The sequence below is a fragment of the Dufourea novaeangliae genome, unplaced genomic scaffold, assembly GCF_001272555.1.
Source record: "Dufourea novaeangliae isolate 0120121106 unplaced genomic scaffold, ASM127255v1 scaffold28, whole genome shotgun sequence".
Taxonomy (NCBI): domain Eukaryota; kingdom Metazoa; phylum Arthropoda; class Insecta; order Hymenoptera; family Halictidae; genus Dufourea; species Dufourea novaeangliae.
This window is the reverse complement of record NW_015373917.1, coordinates 282,496-302,818: the sequence shown is the minus strand read 5'-3', so window position 1 is coordinate 302,818 and position 20,323 is coordinate 282,496. Positions and strand designations below refer to the sequence as shown.

Here is a 20,323-nt window from a genome sequence, read left to right as displayed (position 1 = left end):
TCCAGTAGTATTATTAGTTTGCGAACGCGCGAGACAGTATTAAATGAAAATGTAGCGATTCCAACGGTTAAGGGAGATTTATTGATTAAATTACAGTTCGTTCACTTTTTATCGGGACGAAAGTTTCGGTAGTTTGTGCAAGTTTATTCCGAATCTCAAGTAGGTCAGTGCTCTTTCAGCGCCGTATGAACGGAGCCTAAAGATCCCTTTATACTCCGGCGAACGGTTTCCTCCCGCGGCGCTTGGGAATGCATGAATGAAGTTCTCATCAAGGAAGTTGAACGTCGCGTTAAAACGGTTCCGTGAGTAAACAAGGGAGAAACTGATAGGGACTTTCAGGGATGTGCCTCTCGACCGGCTTCAACTAACAAAAATCGTGGCAGCTCACGGAACCGTCGACTGTAATACGAACGAATCCGTACCGTGGAACGAGCAATCGTCATTCATTAGGAATAATTACGTCTGCTCCCGCTAATGACGACAGAACAGCCGATGTTAAGTTAGAGACCAATAGGAATACACTCTCCGGAGTTCTCAATAATTACCTAATTAGCGATTCGCCCGACACAGATCGAAATTCAATGATTCTTTGGTATGAAACTGCCGTTCCGAGCATACACTTAGTTGCCCTGGAATTCAATATTTGCACTACTGTCCATGATGATGAAAATATAAAGGTAGCTATTACATGATTGCGTAGGGAATACACAAGCTTGTCAGGATATTCTCTGACTGTCGCGCAGTGGGCTGTTTCATCAATCTAACCAATGTAACGGGACAAAAGTCTCGGAGGTGGTGTAGAAATCATCAGTTGGGTGAAAGTGTTTATTATTTGTTTAGAAAAACACCATCGACATGAAATCCGAGTAGTGCGCTAGTTGTTCTGTTTTGTTGCCACCATAAAAACTTTTACCTCGAAGTCCGCCGGGAGGTTTTTTTTTTAAACCAAAATTCAGTTGTTCAATTCATGACGAATATAATTCGAATAATATTCGAATATTTAAGTATACGAATAGTGATCAAGCGTTCAAATAGGACGATGTTGATTATAAATCATTAGCAAAAGATGATAAACGGAGCTAAATCCACTCCACTACTGTCAGCTAAAACTAAAAAGAGGTAAATATTGTGAAATGTCTTAAATGACAATAAAGTTTGAGAACTATAATAAACTCAAAGACCTTCATTTTTAATTCACATCATACCATTCGAATGTGTATTTCGAATATCTAAATACGTACTTGATCACTGTGGAACATATTCGAATACTTAAATATTCGAATATTGAAATAAGTATTCGAATAGTATTTTTATAAAATATTCTTATAATACTTATAAAATATTCAAATACTAAATTATTCGAATAGTCCTAGCCCTAGTCTCAATAATGGCAACAGAACCGTGTCATAAACCAGGGTCTTCTCGTGGTATCTGCCTTCAGCAACCGTCGACCACCGCTAGTTTGTACCCGCGGCCGCCGAACGGTGTCGCAACATTGTGCTGGACAGGGTCCAATCGTGGTTTCGTTATCGTCGCGAGACAAGATCGTTAAACCTCTTTGGATCCCGTAGTGGTTGCAGGACAGGTCGCTAACCGTTGGGCTGGTGTTTCTTGCAGGACCTGATGACGAAGAACAAGCTAAGGAACTGGCGACACTTGTTCGCCGGTGGCTTGATCGTCGCCGTCGTGCTCGGTTTGGTCGTCACAGCGACGATCCTTCTGACCGGAAGTCCGGACTCCTCCGACTCAGGAACGCCAGCCGCGGCTGGTATCTCCCTTGAAGAATGGCTGGCGGGCTCATTGTCCCCGAAGAGCTTCAACGGCACGTGGATCAGCGGTAAATATCTTATTATTTAAATATACAGGATGTCCCACGTGACTGTTACCACGATTTTTCAAGCACTTCTAGTGATCTGACGAAACAGTGTTTTAAATAAAAGTTGATCAGTTTTTACTCGGTTACATGTAAAGAAAAATATTCAGAAATTTTTTTTCGATAAAACTGTCAAGGTTTATTTCTTGAGTTTTATTTCTTGAGTTCAACCATCTAGTACATTGTAATTTTGAATTGACCTTGAATTCAGAAAGCTGGAATCAACGAACGGAAACGTTTTGGTGGGAAATTGTTATGAGGTGGACACCCGTATTGCTGGAAGTAAATACTACTATAGCATTTGAAGAATAAACAAAATATTCTTTCTGGTATTAAGAAATTCGTCTCTGAGGAGGTTAAATGAAAATATAATTAATGCCGTTGTCGTTCAGGTGAAATAATGACTGAAAAAGTGATATACGGTAGCTTTGGTACATGTAAGAAGTCAAGGCTTCTCGTTTTATCGTACGACTGTTCGCGCAATACGATGTTCCTTTGCTCGAACGATCCCCGAGTCTTGAGTTACACCGGGAGTCCGACGGTAAACAGTTTGAAAATTGATACGACTTCGGAGGAGGAACGGCGGGCACAATCGTCTCCAAATTCAAAGGGGGAAAGCTTCTATGTTTCACCGGCATGGCCAGACGCAATTAATTCTGCAAATGGCATCCTTGTTTCCGGAACAAACGCGTCTGCGGCCGCAGCGAAAGTGAAGTTTCCCGAGAAACGTGTTCGAATAGTTCGTACGGTTTTCCCCCCTCTCCACGACTGCTCATCGTCCAGGCTCTACCTTTCGAGGGATCCGAATTTACATCCCAGAAGAAATCGCGATAAATCAGACCCCTTGTTCTCTCGTTCGCGAGTACAGGGACAGTTTTGTAAGATAAAGTGAACTCAATGAAGCGTCTTCAAACGGTGTAGAAAGGATTAAACACGTGTACTCTCTTAGGAAACATTGTGGAGATGGTTACATTCTCACAAAGGATGTTGGCGAAGTGATACACGTCGATTTTTCTGATTGTTTGTAGACCAACCTACGAATTTTGCCGTACTTGGGTGATGGTGCTACTTTTAAACTTCAATTTTTCTTTTATTTATTCGATTGTAATTGATAAACTATAAAAGATATCGAGAAAATGTTTACATAAATTTTGTATCGTCTTTAGTTCTCCATATATCGGTAAGATGAAATTTTCAAATGAAATTATTTTCAGTTAAACAATTTAAAAAACATTATTTCAAAAATTTTTTTCTACCGATATATGGATAATTCAAAAGGATAGAATCTTTATCTGAACGTTTTTTCCATATCTTCTGCGGTTTACGAATTGCAAGGGAATAAGTGAAAGGGACCCTTCTAGCAGAAAGGGTGGTTTCTTAAAGTCTAAAAGTAGCACCAACCAAGTAACACGGTTTTAAAATATCTCAATCGTCTTCGTTTCAAAAGATATCCCACCGTTGAAATATCCAGTTACATCGATTAGATTACGATTTCTCTACTTGTACGTACGAGCAACACGGGGTTGGATACGGAAAAACCAGGTAGTTAATTCCGTACAAGTCGGACGGGCGTCGTTCATTAGGGGCGTAATTCAATGATTGTTGAAAATGATGTTTGCTCCATACGTAATGGCGTAAATCGATAGCTCGTATAAGCAGAGGGAAATTAACGTCGTGCCATCCGGTACACAGGGACGTGTACCCGGGTAGATACAACAGGCATCGAAACCCTCAATTTGCGGGAATAGCCTGGCCCCTCGCGCGGCAAGGGACGAGTCGCAATGGATCCATGATCCCTCGCTCGCTAATTACTGCCTACGTCAAATTTGTAGGGAAACACCGGAGACCTTCGCCGTCGCAGCGATCGTCCGTGTACAGTCGTTGACAATGGACCCTGGCGGCTGCCAAGACCTGCTGTTCTGTAGGGTTTGCAACGTTTTCAATTATGGTTCTCTCGGTTCTTACGATCAATGAATTTTCGTGAGTAAATAAGTAGCTTGTGATCTTGGTCGGACGAGTAAAGTTAGTAACGAGTAAAGTTAGTAACGAGTAGAGACTTTTGACACAGAATCTACCGACGATTTATATATATCAATTTCTACCGAACCAGTCAAATCACCGGTCTTTAAATAAAAGTTATATTTCTTGAAATTGAGTGCATGTATGATCGAAGTTATGCCACACTCGGATTACCTTTCGTGTTTCCAACCAGACATCCCGTCGTCAAATGTCTCTCTATCTACAATGGCATGAATTGCTGTGGATTTCCGCAGTGATTGTTGCATATTGTACAATCTGTGCATCTGCGTAATATACAATTGCAGCTGCATAATTTTTGAATTGAGTCTTCAGAGTAGATAACATTACAAAAGAACGTAAACCTTCCATCTGGGCAAATTGTCGGGTTACGGTAGATGAGGCATATGTATATATTTCTCAGAAGAAACGAGACATAAATAGACATGAATATTGATTATATGTATATTACAAGAAACGTCGTGAAGTTATATGACGGTGTGATAAAGTTGAATGCAGGTATGTTTAAACAAAAGTTTGGAAACTGTCGTGGTAGGTTTAGTGTTAAGTAGATTTTTGAAGTAAAAACTTGTATTAGCAAGACACTTAAGACACTGCCAGTGGGCAGAGAAAGATCATACACACCATCCTCGTACAGGAAAACAAAGGCAGAATTTGTGTCTTTGTTGGAATAGTAGAATAGAATCGTTCTTGGTCAGACCAGTGGAATCAGCACATGCTGGATTGGACAAGTAGTATATCACCGTCACGGACCAGACAAGTAGAACGTGCGGTGCCCGTGATCTGGCAAGTAGAATGTGTCTTATTTCGATCAGACCCACAGACTGCGTCTTGTCTCTGATCTAGCAAGTGGAACGTGTGTTACATTGGTCAGACAAATACACTACTTCGCGTACTTTCCAATTATTTCAATTTTTTCAGTTGTAAATGAGATCAAACAGAAAAGAATTCGTTGATTATACGTATTAGACACTAGTAACTCAAATTACACAACAATCTTCAATATACAAAATAATTTAATTTATTTCTTTTCCATTTGTTAGAAGAATCGACCACTTTGAGTCGTGCTTCTGATCTGGCAAGTAGAACGTGTCTTATTTTGGTGAGACACCTAAAGTTTCTTCTTCACTGTATCGAGCTTATCTATGATTTTTTATTTTACGGTTCTTCGACAGAAACAAGTTATTCGGTGCATGAATCCAACACGGCGCATAGGGTCATGTAAAAGACGGTTCCGTTCACCGTTACGTAATCGAACTGCAAGGGTTGCTGCATTCCCAGAGAAATGCAGTCGCGAGCGTGTCACGTTGTGCGACCCGCATGCCACCACGTAACAAGTGATACGAATCGTTCTGGACAGTATTTTCTGCCTGGAAAGGAAGTACGAGAACGGAGGCTGCACAAGGTTCTGGCAAGTTGCCGGGAGGCTCGAGGGGCAATCATGACGAGGCACTGAGGCCCGTCAGCTATTGGCCCAAGGGGGGGCTGATCATTTTAGAGAGTAGGCACTCCTTGAAAGTTAACTGTCAGCTGGAGATATTCCTTTCGTTTTTTCCTACTTCCTCCCGTTCGAGAACTCTCTTATCCGATTATTCTCAGTCGATCTGGCTCCTTTTAGTGGCATCAGGTGACTCGGTTGCATCGGTTAATCGAAGCTTTGTTTCTCCACGATCAATTCTGCAGTTCCTTGCAACTTATATCGTTGCTCGAGTTCTTAACTCTTTAACGCTCAGACCCTTAAATCGTTATTTCAAAATTATCGGACTGATATAATATGGTGTATCTTGTTATTTAGGAGTCGAAAATATCGATATTGAACAGAGTGATTTTTTCATTTTTTTTCTTTTTTTATCCATTTATATAGGGAAGACTTGAATTTCTCAACTGGAAACGTGGTGAAACTACGGTTCCTTGCTGACAAAAGTTAGGTACTAATGGGTGACAAAATTTAGTGCATTTTAAAAGTCAGTGTTGCGCCGGTGTAATACTGGGAGTTAACACTAAACCTACCGAACCCTTCAGAGAAATAGGAATGAGAACGGCAACATTGGTCATTTGAGATTTGGTGTTAAAGGGTTAACTGTTCTAACTCCATTTTTTTACAAAATTCAACCGGGAAAGCAATAAATATTCTTTTAAGTTCCAACTCCGAAATTTTTGAAATTTTATTTTCTTAATGGTTGTATCTCCAAATACTAACAACAATTAAAAATTGATGTCGATAGTGAGCTAACATTTTGATTAATTGACATAAGTGTTTGATTATTTCACGACTTCCCTGCTTCTGGAATATTACACTTTGTGAACCTTAAACTCAGTTTTCTCAGTTTAGAGACTAGTGGAGATAGAACGCATAATGTCTTCTTAACTCTCGAGTGACTCTATAATCATATCATTCCACATTTTTCGGTAATCATTGGCCCCACGATCACCTCCCCAGGCAACAACGAGATCACACGAGATGCTCATAGCTTGTTCCAGGCAATTTTTCTAAACTTGTGTTTCTCCTCGAAAACGAGCACGCCGACCGGATGGAAATCTCATTCCAGACTTTCGACGTGTTTTGTCGTGAAGAATTATCCTGTGGTATTGAACTGAACACATCGTGAAGCTTCTATTTTTCCTGAAAAATCGGAACTTTCCTCGAGGGGAACCGTTGTCTGTTTTTCGTTCCTACCACGATTCTCCTGCAAGATACGCGTGGATCTTGCCCGTTTCTCACGGAAGATTGATTCGTCCGTATAAACGGCTGCGAAACTGGCGGTAGTTCATCAAATTCATAGCCGAAAAAAGTCAGAAAGGAAGTCGTCCCGTAAGTTAACACGTTACGTGCCGGCAGTGAATTGAGTAGATATGTATAATATATTCCAAGTTTTAAAGTTTTGTTATGTTGCCCAATAATCAAGGTTTCTCGTCGTATAAGAATTTTTCAAAAATTCCACCTTATTCAAAAGTTACAGGTTCAAAATGAAAAATTGTTACGTTTGTCTTTGGTCTCCCCTACACTTAGTTTTCATTCTCACTTTATAAATCCAGTCGGTAATGTGTTAAGAGATCGGCGGGGCCAACTTGCCGGGACCACGCCGCGTCGACACGCAAAAACGTGAAATACGGACGTTCGTAAACAACTCGGAAGCAGTGCACGGACTGCTCGTCACGTGCGGTGCATGCGAGCAACCCCAGTTGGCCTCGCAGAAAGAAGACATTTGCGAGCTATTTCTTTGATCTTATCGCTCGCGCAGGGCTGAAGGGCCCGTAAAAACGCGCCACAGCCGCCGGGCCAGGAACGTCAGCCAAGTCGGTTCGAAGCTGTTCAAGAAACTCTTCTCTTCTGTACACCTATCCCCCACTTCCCCCAAGGCGTTGTGTGTCCCTGTTCGGGTTCGAGGCGACGATTCGAGAACGAGTTACATTATTTACGTCCTGATCCTCCGTGTGTAGAACGATTCGAGTTGTATAGACGGAGTGTAAATTGTTACGTTCGGACCGTCATAGGGTAAACCAGCCAGTAATCGACTGCATACCAGTGAATTATAGTGATTTATTATTAGTGACTATTAGGCAAAGAAATTTAAATTATAAATTTTAAATTATTAAGTGTTTATAAATGGAGTGGAGTTACACCTTTAACATCCTACATTACTAGTTTAGCGTATTAAGCAAACATTAATGAGTACAATTTTTATTAAAAATATTTCAGAAATGTAGCAGTCATTTATTGGGCTTTTACACGTTTTGCATTTTATAAATAATTGTTTAAAAATTACGGTAGGAGTAAGTAATTATTTTTATAACACTTTCATGAAAAATGAATGTAATTGCAATTTCAACAGCTGCCTTGTTGTTGTAAATAAATACATTCAATTATTAATTTCAAACGATCATGAATTCAACAATTCGGTCATTTACTGGTTGGTTTACGCTACGTCGTTTATCGAACGGCGATCCCCAACTAAAATCTTCACAATACTACTCAAGGTCAATTTTTAAAACATACTAAATAATCATCGAAATCGGAGGTGGCTCCCTTATTGTAAATATTTATCTAACAATCGAGCTTGAATTGAGCTCCGACGGAATTGTGTGCTGTGGATGCGTTTGTTCGTCCACCTGTCCGATGGTGGCCACGTCATGGGAGATATGAGATGACAAGCCAAATAGTTCGACGGGAAAAATGCGAGCACGATCGTTCTGGATTTTTCGGTATTCGGTATCAATTGACGGTCGGTTATGAAGCCGCGATGGGACGATAATAATGTATTAATGGTAAATATTATTGCCTCACCATGTGAAAAATTGACGAGTGCTCGTAGAAAACGCTGTAAGTTCCAAACTTGGAGAATTTTGCTTTTTATTGAAAAATGTTCTACGTGTGTAGTATAGAATTTAACTGCAATTTTCTTTCGCAAATAGTTACTAACGTGTAGTGCTAAAAGATGGTGTCACTAGTATGTATGTTGTGGCGACAGTATCTTCAGATATTGTCTGATTTGATAATATATACACAGTATGTATATTTCTATAATAGAATATACAAATACATACTACACACCTACGTATTATTTTACTATTTCATTTTTGCTACTCAGGGTGATAGTAGTATAACTATAATAATATTATCATATTAGTATAATTATGTAATATTGTTGTAGTAAACTTCATTGAATAGTATTCAGTACTTGTTACAATGATGGAGAACTTTTTCAATATTAATGAACATAATATCTGCTCCTGTTATAGAAAAATTTTTATTTTCATATTTTATAAGTCCTATTCAAATTCAAACTTTAATTTCAAGAACTTTTATTTATAAATGTAATACCAGTACGTTTTTAAAAAGAGCTCTACAATCCATGTTCTAAATAGAACCTATTAAAAAGTTCCATAACTTTTTCGATTCCTGTTAATTTCACTATGACAGCGCAAAAACATATCGAATTGTTTCAATGATTAAGAACAAGAGTTTTCTGGTTCTACGACACTTCCAGTCGAGGCTGTCAAACAATCCGTCCCTGTGTATGTGTTCGATTTATTTCGATTCTATCCCCTTTTCTTCCTATCTCCGCGTAACATTCTGACTCGAAAAAGGTGGTGCACATTCGAGTCCCCCGACAAATACGTTTGTCCGTGAGCCATTGTAGGTCCAGGATGGGGCAAGCAAATGTTTGAATTCTGTCGACCGAATAAAGCCTCTTAACGGCGCAACCAGGGGGACCAAAGGGGAAGGGTTTGCAAACGAGAAACAGATTTCGAAAGAAGATAAATCGGTGTGTACCCGTTGGTTTTACGGCTTCGCGAGCCACAACACCACGGACACCGTTGGCGTTCGATCGACGCGAACGGCCACTCTTTTATTTCTCCCCCCACCCCTCCACTCCTTCCATTTTCTCCGTTCTCATCGCCCCGAAATATTCTTCTATCCACCGTAAACGAGCATTCTTCGGCGTACACGGTTTATCAGGGAGGAACACGGAGCTAAATACACCAGGCGTGAGCTGTGCTCGCCACGATTTCGCAGTTGGTCGATGGTGGACCGCTGTGGTTCGACCTACCGTGAAACTCTCATCAACCACCATAATTACCGCTATACAGTACACCTTTCCAGCACAATTCCAACCACCTCCTGCGCCCAAGCATTTTTTCGAGCGTTCTACTCTCGAGTTGGCCACGATTTCGTACCAATTTATTCGAACGAACGATGTTCCTCCGGTTGCCAAATACACTGGGCTCTTCTTTGAGTTCGTTTATACAGGGTGTTGATAAAAATGTACGACACTTTCACACAGGGTGACATTCTACACGTCAGATTAATTGTGAGAGGAAAATCAAGAATGATGAAATTGCGTTCGAGGCTTCGTTTTCGAGTCCTCAATTGTTGAAATGACATAAAAAAAATATGGGCAAAATATGAGTGAAGTACTGGATGAGTCAATGAGAACTACTATCTGAAATAATTCGTTACCTATTGGTTGTATCAAATAACGTTTTAATGAATTATGAAGCATTTTAAAGGACGCATGGGATGGATAGAATTTGATTTTTTAATATCTTATTTTTTTTTGAGATGTCAAGATGACTTTGAGTTTTTTCTAGGTCAGTGCATCTTCTATTTAATACTTTCTTTACAATAAATCCCCAAAAATTCATTCTTTTAGCCCGTTTACACCAGGCTTTCTCCCTTAACAGGAAAGACAATGACTGTTTCGGACAATGGAGAATCGCAGGAAGTTCAGTTGATCGGTTCGGTACTGTGTAAACTTTGTGTGCCCGTCGAAGCGTCCTCCGGTCCGATTTTTCCCCTTGGAAGTCTTAAGAAAAACCGACGCGAATGGACTTGTCGTCGTTAATTTTTGAGAGCAGCAACGTTCCCCCTCCCTTTTGCCCCTTTTCTTCCCTGTTGGCTCGACTGCCCGGAAAATCTACGACTTCCACGAAATCGATTGGCATTAATTTCGCGTCCGTTCGTTCTGTAATTGCATCCACCGACGCCGTTTCTTCTGCGAACAGCGAGAGGAGAGGGAGAGTTATATATATTTCCACTGTTCGGGCTGATCGCGAAAGATGGCTCGGTCTGGCCGGACCATTTTTCATTGTAAGCGGAATCGTGAATGCCGGTTGCACGGTTGCCCCTTTTCTGGGTTCATTTGGCTCTGTGTCTCGGCTAAGAGGAGAGCGAAGATGGAGGATACCGTTCGATGAATTCTTTTAGTTTTTTATTTTTCTTTTTATTACGCGATACATCCCTGTTATATAACGCAGGTATACGTCTGTTATCTTGGATCGTTGAATGTTCACTGCTTGAACATCAAATACTTGGAGTAATGTCGAGAAGTCGGACGATAAATGGTTTGTTATGTTTCACCCAGCTTGCAGTTAATTCTATAATTCTGTAAGTTTTCGGTTACCGAATCATCACGGTTTACCGGTTAGTTTCGCGGATTTCATTTTATGGTTACTGCACCCTGACGCCTCTATAAATCCGTTTCAGTGTAGGGACCGATTGATACTTCTTGCCGTTTTTCATCGCACCGAAAAAAGAAAAAAGCAAAATTTGAGATCACTTTTTTTCCAACTCTCGGGCAAAGTGCTAAAAAAATGTTCGATTATAACGCGAGGCTGAAACGGTTTTTTCGCTGTTTCGACGTGTGACGAGCACCCACTTTATTCATGAGGAATCCTCTCTCGGATCTGTGAAAACAAACACTCGCCCGAAAATGTGCAACATGTAGCTTTTTTTTTTCGCGAGAAATTTCGTACAACGTCGTGACACTTTGTCGTCCCTTATTAGATTCCACAGGGTATTCACGCTGTTACTAGCCAGAGTTTCTCTCGTAAACAGTAAGTATTAGAAAAAAATGAAATAGCAAAAAGTTTTGCAGCTTTTTATGACCAACATAATAACGTTTATCAATTTTTTATGTTCGCGATATTTTTCGAGAAATGAAAATGACCTTTAATTTTTAAACGAAATTCTCTGGGTCATTCCACGCCAAATCTTTTGTTCAAAATAGGATATGATGTAGTTCACGTGAAATTAAAGGGCGTTTAAGTCATCATTTTTCGCGTTTCGAATTTGTTTAAGAAATGCAAACCCTTCAATTTTGCGATTTTTGCCCTTTTTTTGTGAAAATGGACTGTATTTTGTACTATGTTCTAACTGTAATCATTTCGTACTATTTTCTAAGCTCTACATTTCGATTCGGAATTGTTTTTACACTCGCGGTTTGCTTAATTTTTTTTCAACATTTCATTCAGCTCGGAACCACTCGAGAATTATTGGCAGTATTTCTTCGATCTAGATTAAACAAGACAGGTAGCGGAATATGGTGGACATTTATTGACATCAACGTGGATAACAGACGTGGACCGTCCACGAAAGTACTTTTTCTCTCGTAAAAAATAAGGAACACGGACTGACGGTTTTCGCGCTATTAAAGCCGTGAGATACAGATGCACGGCAGTGGTGGGTCCATTTGCGATGCAATTGTTCGGCCGTCCCTAATTAAGTAAACATCACGCGATTCCTATTCCCGACCAGTCGGACGGTTACCATCAGATTAAGGGATAATCCTATAGTTAGTCTCTATCGATCGAACGCGCGGTAAATACTTCCCCCTCTGGTCAATCTGAGAGCTTTGCGGAACATGTCGATCGCTGGCGGCTAATTTCTGCGGTAAAGTAATATCCACTGCGGCTACTAATCGTTGGATCGATTGCTTTGAAGGGAAATCTGCTGATCATGGAACTGGTTCTATAAGAAACTGCGATCGAATGCACGTGAATCTTAAGGTGTACGATACACTGGAATATGCGAACTCTCTTTGGATTTTTGAATTTACGTTTGAACAGACGGAAATTTTAGTGAACACCTACAGTCTAACAATCATAGTCTGGTAATTGACGTTTTAGTTAATCAATTAACATTCGTTCGAAAGACACGGATTTTTAGTATCACCCAACCATTGCAGAGTAGAAACAAATATCATTGGCTTCAGAATTCTAAGCTCTACCACTGTGCTAAACTTCATTAAAAAGTCAGCGTTATATCTGAGAATCGCTCCTTGTCAATACCGAGGAGTTTACGAACACTCATCGAGGATTTGACAATTGTTCGATTATTATGTATTTATTAATTATCATTTAACATTTTTATTTCCAAAAAATTATGAAATTACGATCTCATGGAATTAAACGGTTCGGTCCACCTTGACAGGCTATTTGTTTCACAATGCGTCGACGGAACTGATCCTTCCAAACATTACTGAGAACCCATTTACGTTGCCAATATTCACGGGGCCAGCGACGGCAGACCCGATCGCGAACTTTCGCAATCATCATCCTCGAACGGGATGGGTGAGCAAGTTTTCAAGCAGTTCACGAGCAGCTGCGTCGCGTTTTGCACCAGTCGCTGTAATACGAGTAAATTCAATTAAACACATTCTACGGGTTCCTATCGGTTCTCCGGGGAACAATACAAGAGAAGCAAAATCCCCCATGCTGATCAGCTGTCCCATTCACCCACCGTTGCACCCTTGCTCTCACAAATTCTGCCTGAACAAGAGTTCTCGCGGCGATACTGTCCTCGTTACCCCACGGATCCAAGTAAGAAAATCCATCGAGAACCAAGACGTCCGGAGACGGGCGAAATAGATTCATGGCGGAATTCGATAATAACGGAATAGGGGCGGGGTTTGGGGCGCCAGATGAATCATAGAAACGAGAGTTCCGCGAGCGACGTTGAAAGTGAAATCATCGTTTTCTGGTAGGTGGGGGTGGGAAGGATTGCTGCAGGGGGCAATCCTCTTGCCTTCCAGTCGGTGCCGTTAATTAGGACGCGATAGAAAGATGGCAAAGGAGAAAAAGAAAACCGGTGAAATAAGTTTTCCAGGTGGTAATTGGTAACCTGGAGCACAGATAGCTCTTCTTTCAGAGACGACGGCGCGATGGGTCCCGGGGAAACTCGAACAAAACTGTATCATTTCAGCGAGAGGGCGCATAATGGCCGTTGATTAAATCTGCTTCTGCCGGGACACCCACTCTCGGATTAAAATAGCGCGAACCTTTTCTTTTCCTCCTCTCTCTCTCTCTCTTCCTCTTGTCTAGTCGCGGTCTTGTCTCCGGCTGCCTGAAACTTTTCTACTTCCTCGATTTCATTTTCTGTTCCGCTTCACCCCCCTCCCCTCCCCTCGGCTGGATCGGACCCCTTAATATTTCGTGTGAAGTTTTGTTCGTTGCTCGATACGGATATTACACGTCGCCCAGCCGAGGTTGGGTGATATCTGACCCGTCGTTGTGATCTCAGTGTTGCGATAAATTCACCTAGATGGCATGTTTAGACCTCGAAACTTAGGCTCAATGTACAGGCTGGCCCAAAAGTTACTAAATCATTATAAAATATAACAACTTTTTAGAAAGAAACCGCCACTGTCAAGAACAAAATGGTGACCATTTGAAGGGCATGATCTACATAATTAGTTAAATATAATGTCGAAGAAGTAGATTTATTGTTTGTAAAAGCATAAACGTGATTTTTTTAATACATAAAAGTTATTCTATTTTTAAACGCTCTAGTGAGTTTTGGGCCACCCTGTATAATAACACTGTCTAACAAATTTTAACCTTGGTTCTGTTTTGTAGTATTCACTAAGTCGATATTGTACAGTTTCTCCTTTCAAATACGAATCCGCAAGCTGAATAGCTCTATCGTCCTCAGATTTTGAAAAAAAATTCCCCAAAAATGCTCATTTTTCTGGGTTTGACAGTTGCTGGACCCCTTAAAAAGAGTTAGGAAATTAGAAGAACCGTTGGTAACGGGGCACATACATTTTTGGATGGTAGATCTCTCGCGCCGAGCATTCGGTGGCCGGCAGTGTTCGCATTTTTCTTTCGTTTGCACGTTCTCTTATCGGCCGCTATTATGACCGGCTGGTAGGCAAGAAAGCGTCGCATCCGGACGAAACTTGGACCTCCACGGTTGGAGACCAGCCACGAAACGGACGAAGAACTTAACGAGGTTCGCGCCGACCGTCCAACAAATCAGGAACCTTCCCGCCACGCGAATAGCTCCCGTGAATGTTTTGTTCCGTTCGCTAGAAAGTTTCCGTTTTTGGCGCTTGTCGGTTTGGCCAGGGTTTGTCGGGCGTAGCGATGTTTTCTGGGGAACGTTGACTGTAATTCTCTTAAGTCAGGCCTGATGCATCGAATTCGCACCCGTGGTGCACTTAACTACGACCTCTACCCGTCAGGGATACAATATCGAATTAGTCAGACGTCAGGAGATATGGGCGTCAGTGGTCAGGCATTAGGAGATAAGACCGTCATTGGTTAGACGCATGCAACCTGAGACATTTATCCACATATGGTGTTTTGGAATGAACGGAGGTTTGACTGAGATCCTATGTAGAAATTCCGAAGGTGAATGCACGATTAAATGAACACGTACCAGCGAATGAACATTATATATGAAAAACGAGGAAATTAAATTATTAAAATAACGAAATGATTAAATATTGATTTTTCACAATTTCTTATTTCATATTCAAATAATTTTCGCGCAATTGGTTAGAAATGTTCATTTACTGGTGAATGTTCGATCACTGGTGAAATCTATAATTTCAATAGTGATGGGTATAATACACCCATCTTATGAAAATGGCGATAAAATTTGAATTTCCACTGTTTTTTTGTTAATTTTTTCGGTTATTAAGTTTAAGAAGTCATTATTCCCTATATCAATTTGCAATTTAGGAATGCACAAAGCCACATGCATTTATTTCATTATACAAGAATGAAAACTAAGAATAAATACTGAAGTGGGTATGAAATACCCACGTTATACATTCTGGGTTTAAAAGCTTGTGTGTCATGTTTTTTATTGACATGGTAGGAGTAGTGCAACGAAGGAAGCTTACAAGAGAACTGTAGATCTCGAGTGCACATGCATACATCAAAATTGTATACGACAATAGTCTATTTTGTGATTAAGTTGAATTTATAATTAATGTATTTATTGAAAATTTAATTACCTCGTATGGTTGTTGCGCGAAATTATCCCGAATTTGGTAGATGTGTAGCTAGCAGAAACGCGACGGAGCCTTTATAATTGAAAATACCTTTATTGATGGATTTCGATATTTAATAAAATAGCTTCGTTTAATTTCGTCACGAGCGATAGAGCTCACCGTTTCGTTCGGTTCTGAGGCAAATAACGCGACGAGAATATAAGCTCAATTAATGACGAAATAATATCGAGTTGATGAATTTCTAATAGTCAGCTGTAGAATGTATGAATTAAACAAAAATCTACATTTTATGTTAATTATGAAACGAACGATTTCGTGGCGGTATTACATCGTCTGTAATACGTTAATTTCGATTTGTCACGGGAAAATTATTCGAATGAATATCGAGCCGAACCGTTTCGCCGAAATAATATATAAAGAATGAAGTATATATGTATAAGTTTCAATTAACGCGCTCTGATATAACGAATAGCGCAGACATTTATAAAATCCATGTTAATTGATCACTCGTGTAATAAAATATCCTTTACAAAATGAACGACGAGAGTAACAGTTCGTTGGCGGGGACATTATCCGCATTACACTTCATAATACTTCTTTCGGTCTTAAATGGCAATAAGTAATAATTATCGTTATTCCCACGGAGGAAATACTGTCGTCGTTCCCTTTTAATATTCACATATTTAATTTCAGACACGTGCATTAGCGTTGAAAAATCCGAAATGAACTTTAACATTTTCATGTAATATATCTGCGAAGTAGAATTATGAAACATTTTCTCCTAATGGACAGACCAAGCTCATCCAACCTTTTAATTGGATTCGTTACTTAAATAGTAGAATAAACCTGTAAATACTGCTTCTACTTATTGCGATACAATTCCTCCATCTCTCTGATACATTTCTCAGCATCTATTGCACCGTTGAAAATCTGCAACTGACTACAAAATATTGCTAAACCATTGTACAAAGAGAAACAACGAATAATCTATGAATTAATAGCTTAACCATTCGTGCACAGAATGGCTCACAAGGAAACACTGCGAACGCTGACTCGCGGATTGGAATGAAACTTTGTGGGTTTATAGAGTGAATCAAGATAAACATAACGGTATAGTTTATTTGTGCCCAATCGCCATTTAAGGGTGTGAAAGGTAACCTCAAACTCAAATAGGGATTCCCACTTTTTCGTGTGTGAAATTCTTAAAGTACAAGAGATAGAAAAAAATCTTTCAAACAAAAGTTTAATGCTACAACAATAGCTATAAACTTGCGTTAATAAAATATTGAGAAACGTGTCTTAAAATTTTCTGTTTAAGGAAAAAAACATTTTTCAAAATTCTGTTAATGCAAGTTTATAGCGCTTATTGTACCATTAAACTTTTGTTTGAAACCTTTTCTTCTATCTCTTGTACTTGAAGAGTTACACGCGAAAAAGTTGGAGCACCTACTTGACGTTGAGGTTAGTTTTCACATCCTTAAAGACCGATTCGGTACGAATGAACGATACCGTTGTTTTTGTCGTGAATCACTCTATAAATCCACAAAGTTTCATTCCAATCCGCGAGTCAGTGTTCGCGGTGTTTCCTTGTCAGATATGAATCAACAGAGACCACCGCAATAATGGAACAATTCCGCGAGAAATCGCAACGGAATATCGAGGATCAGATTAGTTCGTAGAGGTCCAGAGGCCAGGAAAAGTTCGATCTAGATCGCGATTAACACGGGTACTGGACGCCATTAATCATAGAAATATGGTTTCCGTATTCGTACGACCGCTGGACGATACGCCTTCGCGTTAAAAGGCTCGTTAAAAGGTATCGGGCACCGGAGATCTCTATGAGATTAGACCCCGTGGAGCTCTTTTATTGGCCACGGCCAGATTTCTTAAACGTTATCCGTGGTATCTGAGATATTAAAGATTAAGATGATTTAACGGATCCGGGGGAAGGCCCTGGGAATTTCGCGTGCTGGCAATTACGCCGATAAAAATTGTTATCGCCCCTTGAGCCGCCCCGTAGCCTCTTAAAATCCTTTATAATCTTCCCGATGATAAAGTGGCCCCCCATAAACGATGTAATTGGCCGGCCGAGTTTCGCGCAGACCATCCCCGAGAACAACGTTCCGATAGTAATTTCATTATACTCGTCCCGGAAAAACAACCACCAGATCTCGAGTCAAAATTTTGCTACTGTTATTAGCACAGCGTATCGCTATTCGTGGAATTGTTTCAGCATCGGTACTGGATCGCAGGAGGAAATTGCTTTTGGTTCTAATCTCATAAATTCCCTCGACCCTCTTAATTTTCCCTAGCCTTGGTACTTTACTTTGAGGCCTTTTCCTCATTCTGTTATCCACTTCTGTTACACTTACTGATATCTTCGAAGACTCAATGCTCCATATATGGAAAAGTTGGAAAACGCCAGGTATCAAACTTAGTACTTAAAGGTTCTTTACTTACTTCAACTTTCTGGAACGTTGCATTTTTTATGCGCAAGGATTTAAGGTTTATGCAGGGAAACCAGTATGACCGGTTACTCAAAAGTTCCGTCATAGAGGATTCATAAGCTCCGAACTTCCAGTTGTAGTTCCTACTTTCTGGACTTCCGAACCTTGAATACATAATGATTCAATGTTGGAATGGAAGAACTACAATAATGATCGAGGGCGAGGTCCCCAGGTGTAACGCTGACTTTTTATTAAAGTCCAGCACAGTGATAGAGCTTGGTACTCTGACGCCAATGATATTTCTTTCAGCCGCACATGGTCATTAGTTTACGAAATATTTTAATGTTCAGTGTGGAGGAGCCTTCGAACACTCATCGATGATTTACTGTATTCTCACCAGCCGCTTTAAAGCCTCAGCCCCATTTTTCAAACGCTCAAAAACTTAGTTTCCTTCAAGATTCAAGCCTCGCCTATCACAGATCGTTTGATGTCTTTCTGATCGTTGGACACCTACCAGAAAACCGTAAAGCATCCCCATCGAAATCCCCGTAGTACCTACCACCTACCACGATTCTATACCCACCTGTCAACCGCCCAGAAGAGAACCATATCGGTACGAAATCTCGTTTTCCACGAATGGAACTCCCTTGTCCATCTTATCGCGACCTGGACCGTTACTCGTACATCATCGTCCACGGTATATTGTGGGAGCGTAAACGGGATTCGCGATCCTTCGAGGCGACGAGATGGCCGGGATAAAAAGCAGAGGGTACCGTGCAAGACGTAACGATGCAACGGACGAAACCATAGAGACCCGAAGGGGGGGGGGGGACGAGAAAAAACGAGCTATCGACACGACGAACGACGAAGAGCACAGGAGAGCGAGCAGCCCCGTGGGACCTGTTACCCCAAAAGATAACGATGAACCTCGTACCAGCCGGTAGAATGTTAGTAGCGGGGGTGGCGGCGGGAACGGCCGTTTCAAATGACGTGCTGTTTCTCGCCATTACGAACATCTGGACGAATCGTGGCCTTCTATGGGAATCGTCCCAGGAGCACACCCTACAACCCCCAAACGTGCTGTGCTGTTGCTGCTGCTGCTCGCGGCGGTGTCAGTCCTGAATACAACCGACGGCCTGGAAATAATGGACACGCTTTATGCCCGCCCGTAAAATCTATGAGGGAGCGATATTTATGTATTCATCTCTCGATCGCGTACGAACCATCGCTGCGAGCCGAGCGCGTCACGAATATGGCTATTAATTCGGGAAAGATTGGGGGGGGGGTGAATAAATTCCAATGGCGGCGAGACCCCTCCGCACTCCCTGTTTTCGCTGTTCGTTTCTCTCGCGGTGGATTTATTTGTTGGATGTGATCCCGCTCTTTGATCGACTCGTTATTTTTGCTTGTTTCTGGGTGGACCTTGTTGACTGCCTGATATCATCGCTGGGTGATATTGATCTGTCAGCGTCAAGGTGTTTTAACTGGAGTCTGTCGCTTATTGACTATTAAAGAATTTATGACAGGGTTTTCAGGATGCATGATGTCTTGATAGAGGGTGCATGAGATTATACAGGCCTGGCGTCACATGGTGGTGGGAGACAATTTGGGTCCTTTGGCTGTCAATGACCTAGAGGGTTGTTTATGTGAAACAGATGAGTAAAAGTTAGGGATGGCAAGAAACCCTATGTTGCGTTTTTTTTTTTAAGAATAAGGACAGTGTTCCTAGAGGATCTGGCCACAGAGTGGGGAAGGCAACGGTGCCTTTTAGTAAGAGGACTGTGAGTGACCGAACAGCACTTACCCTAGAATCTCCCAGGAATACAGACCTCACTTAAAATGGACGCGTTAGTAGGAAGTTTCTAACTGATAAATTGTGCGATCGATGACGTGTGAGTTTTGGCGCGAAGTTCAACGAAGAAGTTTTACGATGAGATTTAATGTCGCTCCGAAATTGGAACTGTGGTGAACTTCTATTCGCACTGGGGGATTTAAGAGATAGAGGAAGGTGGAAGATCGTTTCGATTCTGAGTGAAGGAAAGCTTTTGATCCACGGAGGCTAAAGCTTCTGGGCGATCAGAATTAGAAGCATGAAAGGATGATGTCGGGGGTATCAGGACGTTGGGGGATGGAACATTTGAATTGTCGAAGTAGAGATTTCACGCTGAACAGATCAGACGTTTCAAGTGACGAGGGATTAGTTCTCTTTTAACGTTAGAGTTTTGGATCATTAGAGCTGTTGGTATAAGAGCTAGAAATTTTGAGACTAGAGCATGTGAGACATCATTGTAGTCGGTAGAAGCATTAAGAGTAGAGTCTCTTGAGTTTTCTAGGTGCAAGATAAGTGAACCCTTCTTGTGTGTCTTGGGAATTGGTCCCTCGAAACTCCTGGTCATCAAACACGACGATTCTCCGGCTGGAAATCTGAGTTCGTGAAGTTTAAT

General features: G+C 41.1%; 1 protein-coding gene across 1 annotated transcript in view; it reads left to right on the top strand.

The window, feature by feature from the left end:
* The first annotated feature begins 1,387 nt into the window (after window positions 1-1,387).
* LOC107194222 (prolyl endopeptidase FAP-like) overlaps window positions 1,388-20,323 on the top strand; it is a 76,909-nt gene continuing 57,973 nt past the window's right edge. Inside the window, exons 1-2 of the mRNA XM_015583812.1 lie at window positions 1,388-1,525; window positions 1,618-1,837. Of these exons, the coding sequence (XP_015439298.1) occupies window positions 1,388-1,525; window positions 1,618-1,837 (358 nt within the window). The remainder of the gene's footprint in view (window positions 1,526-1,617; window positions 1,838-20,323) is intronic.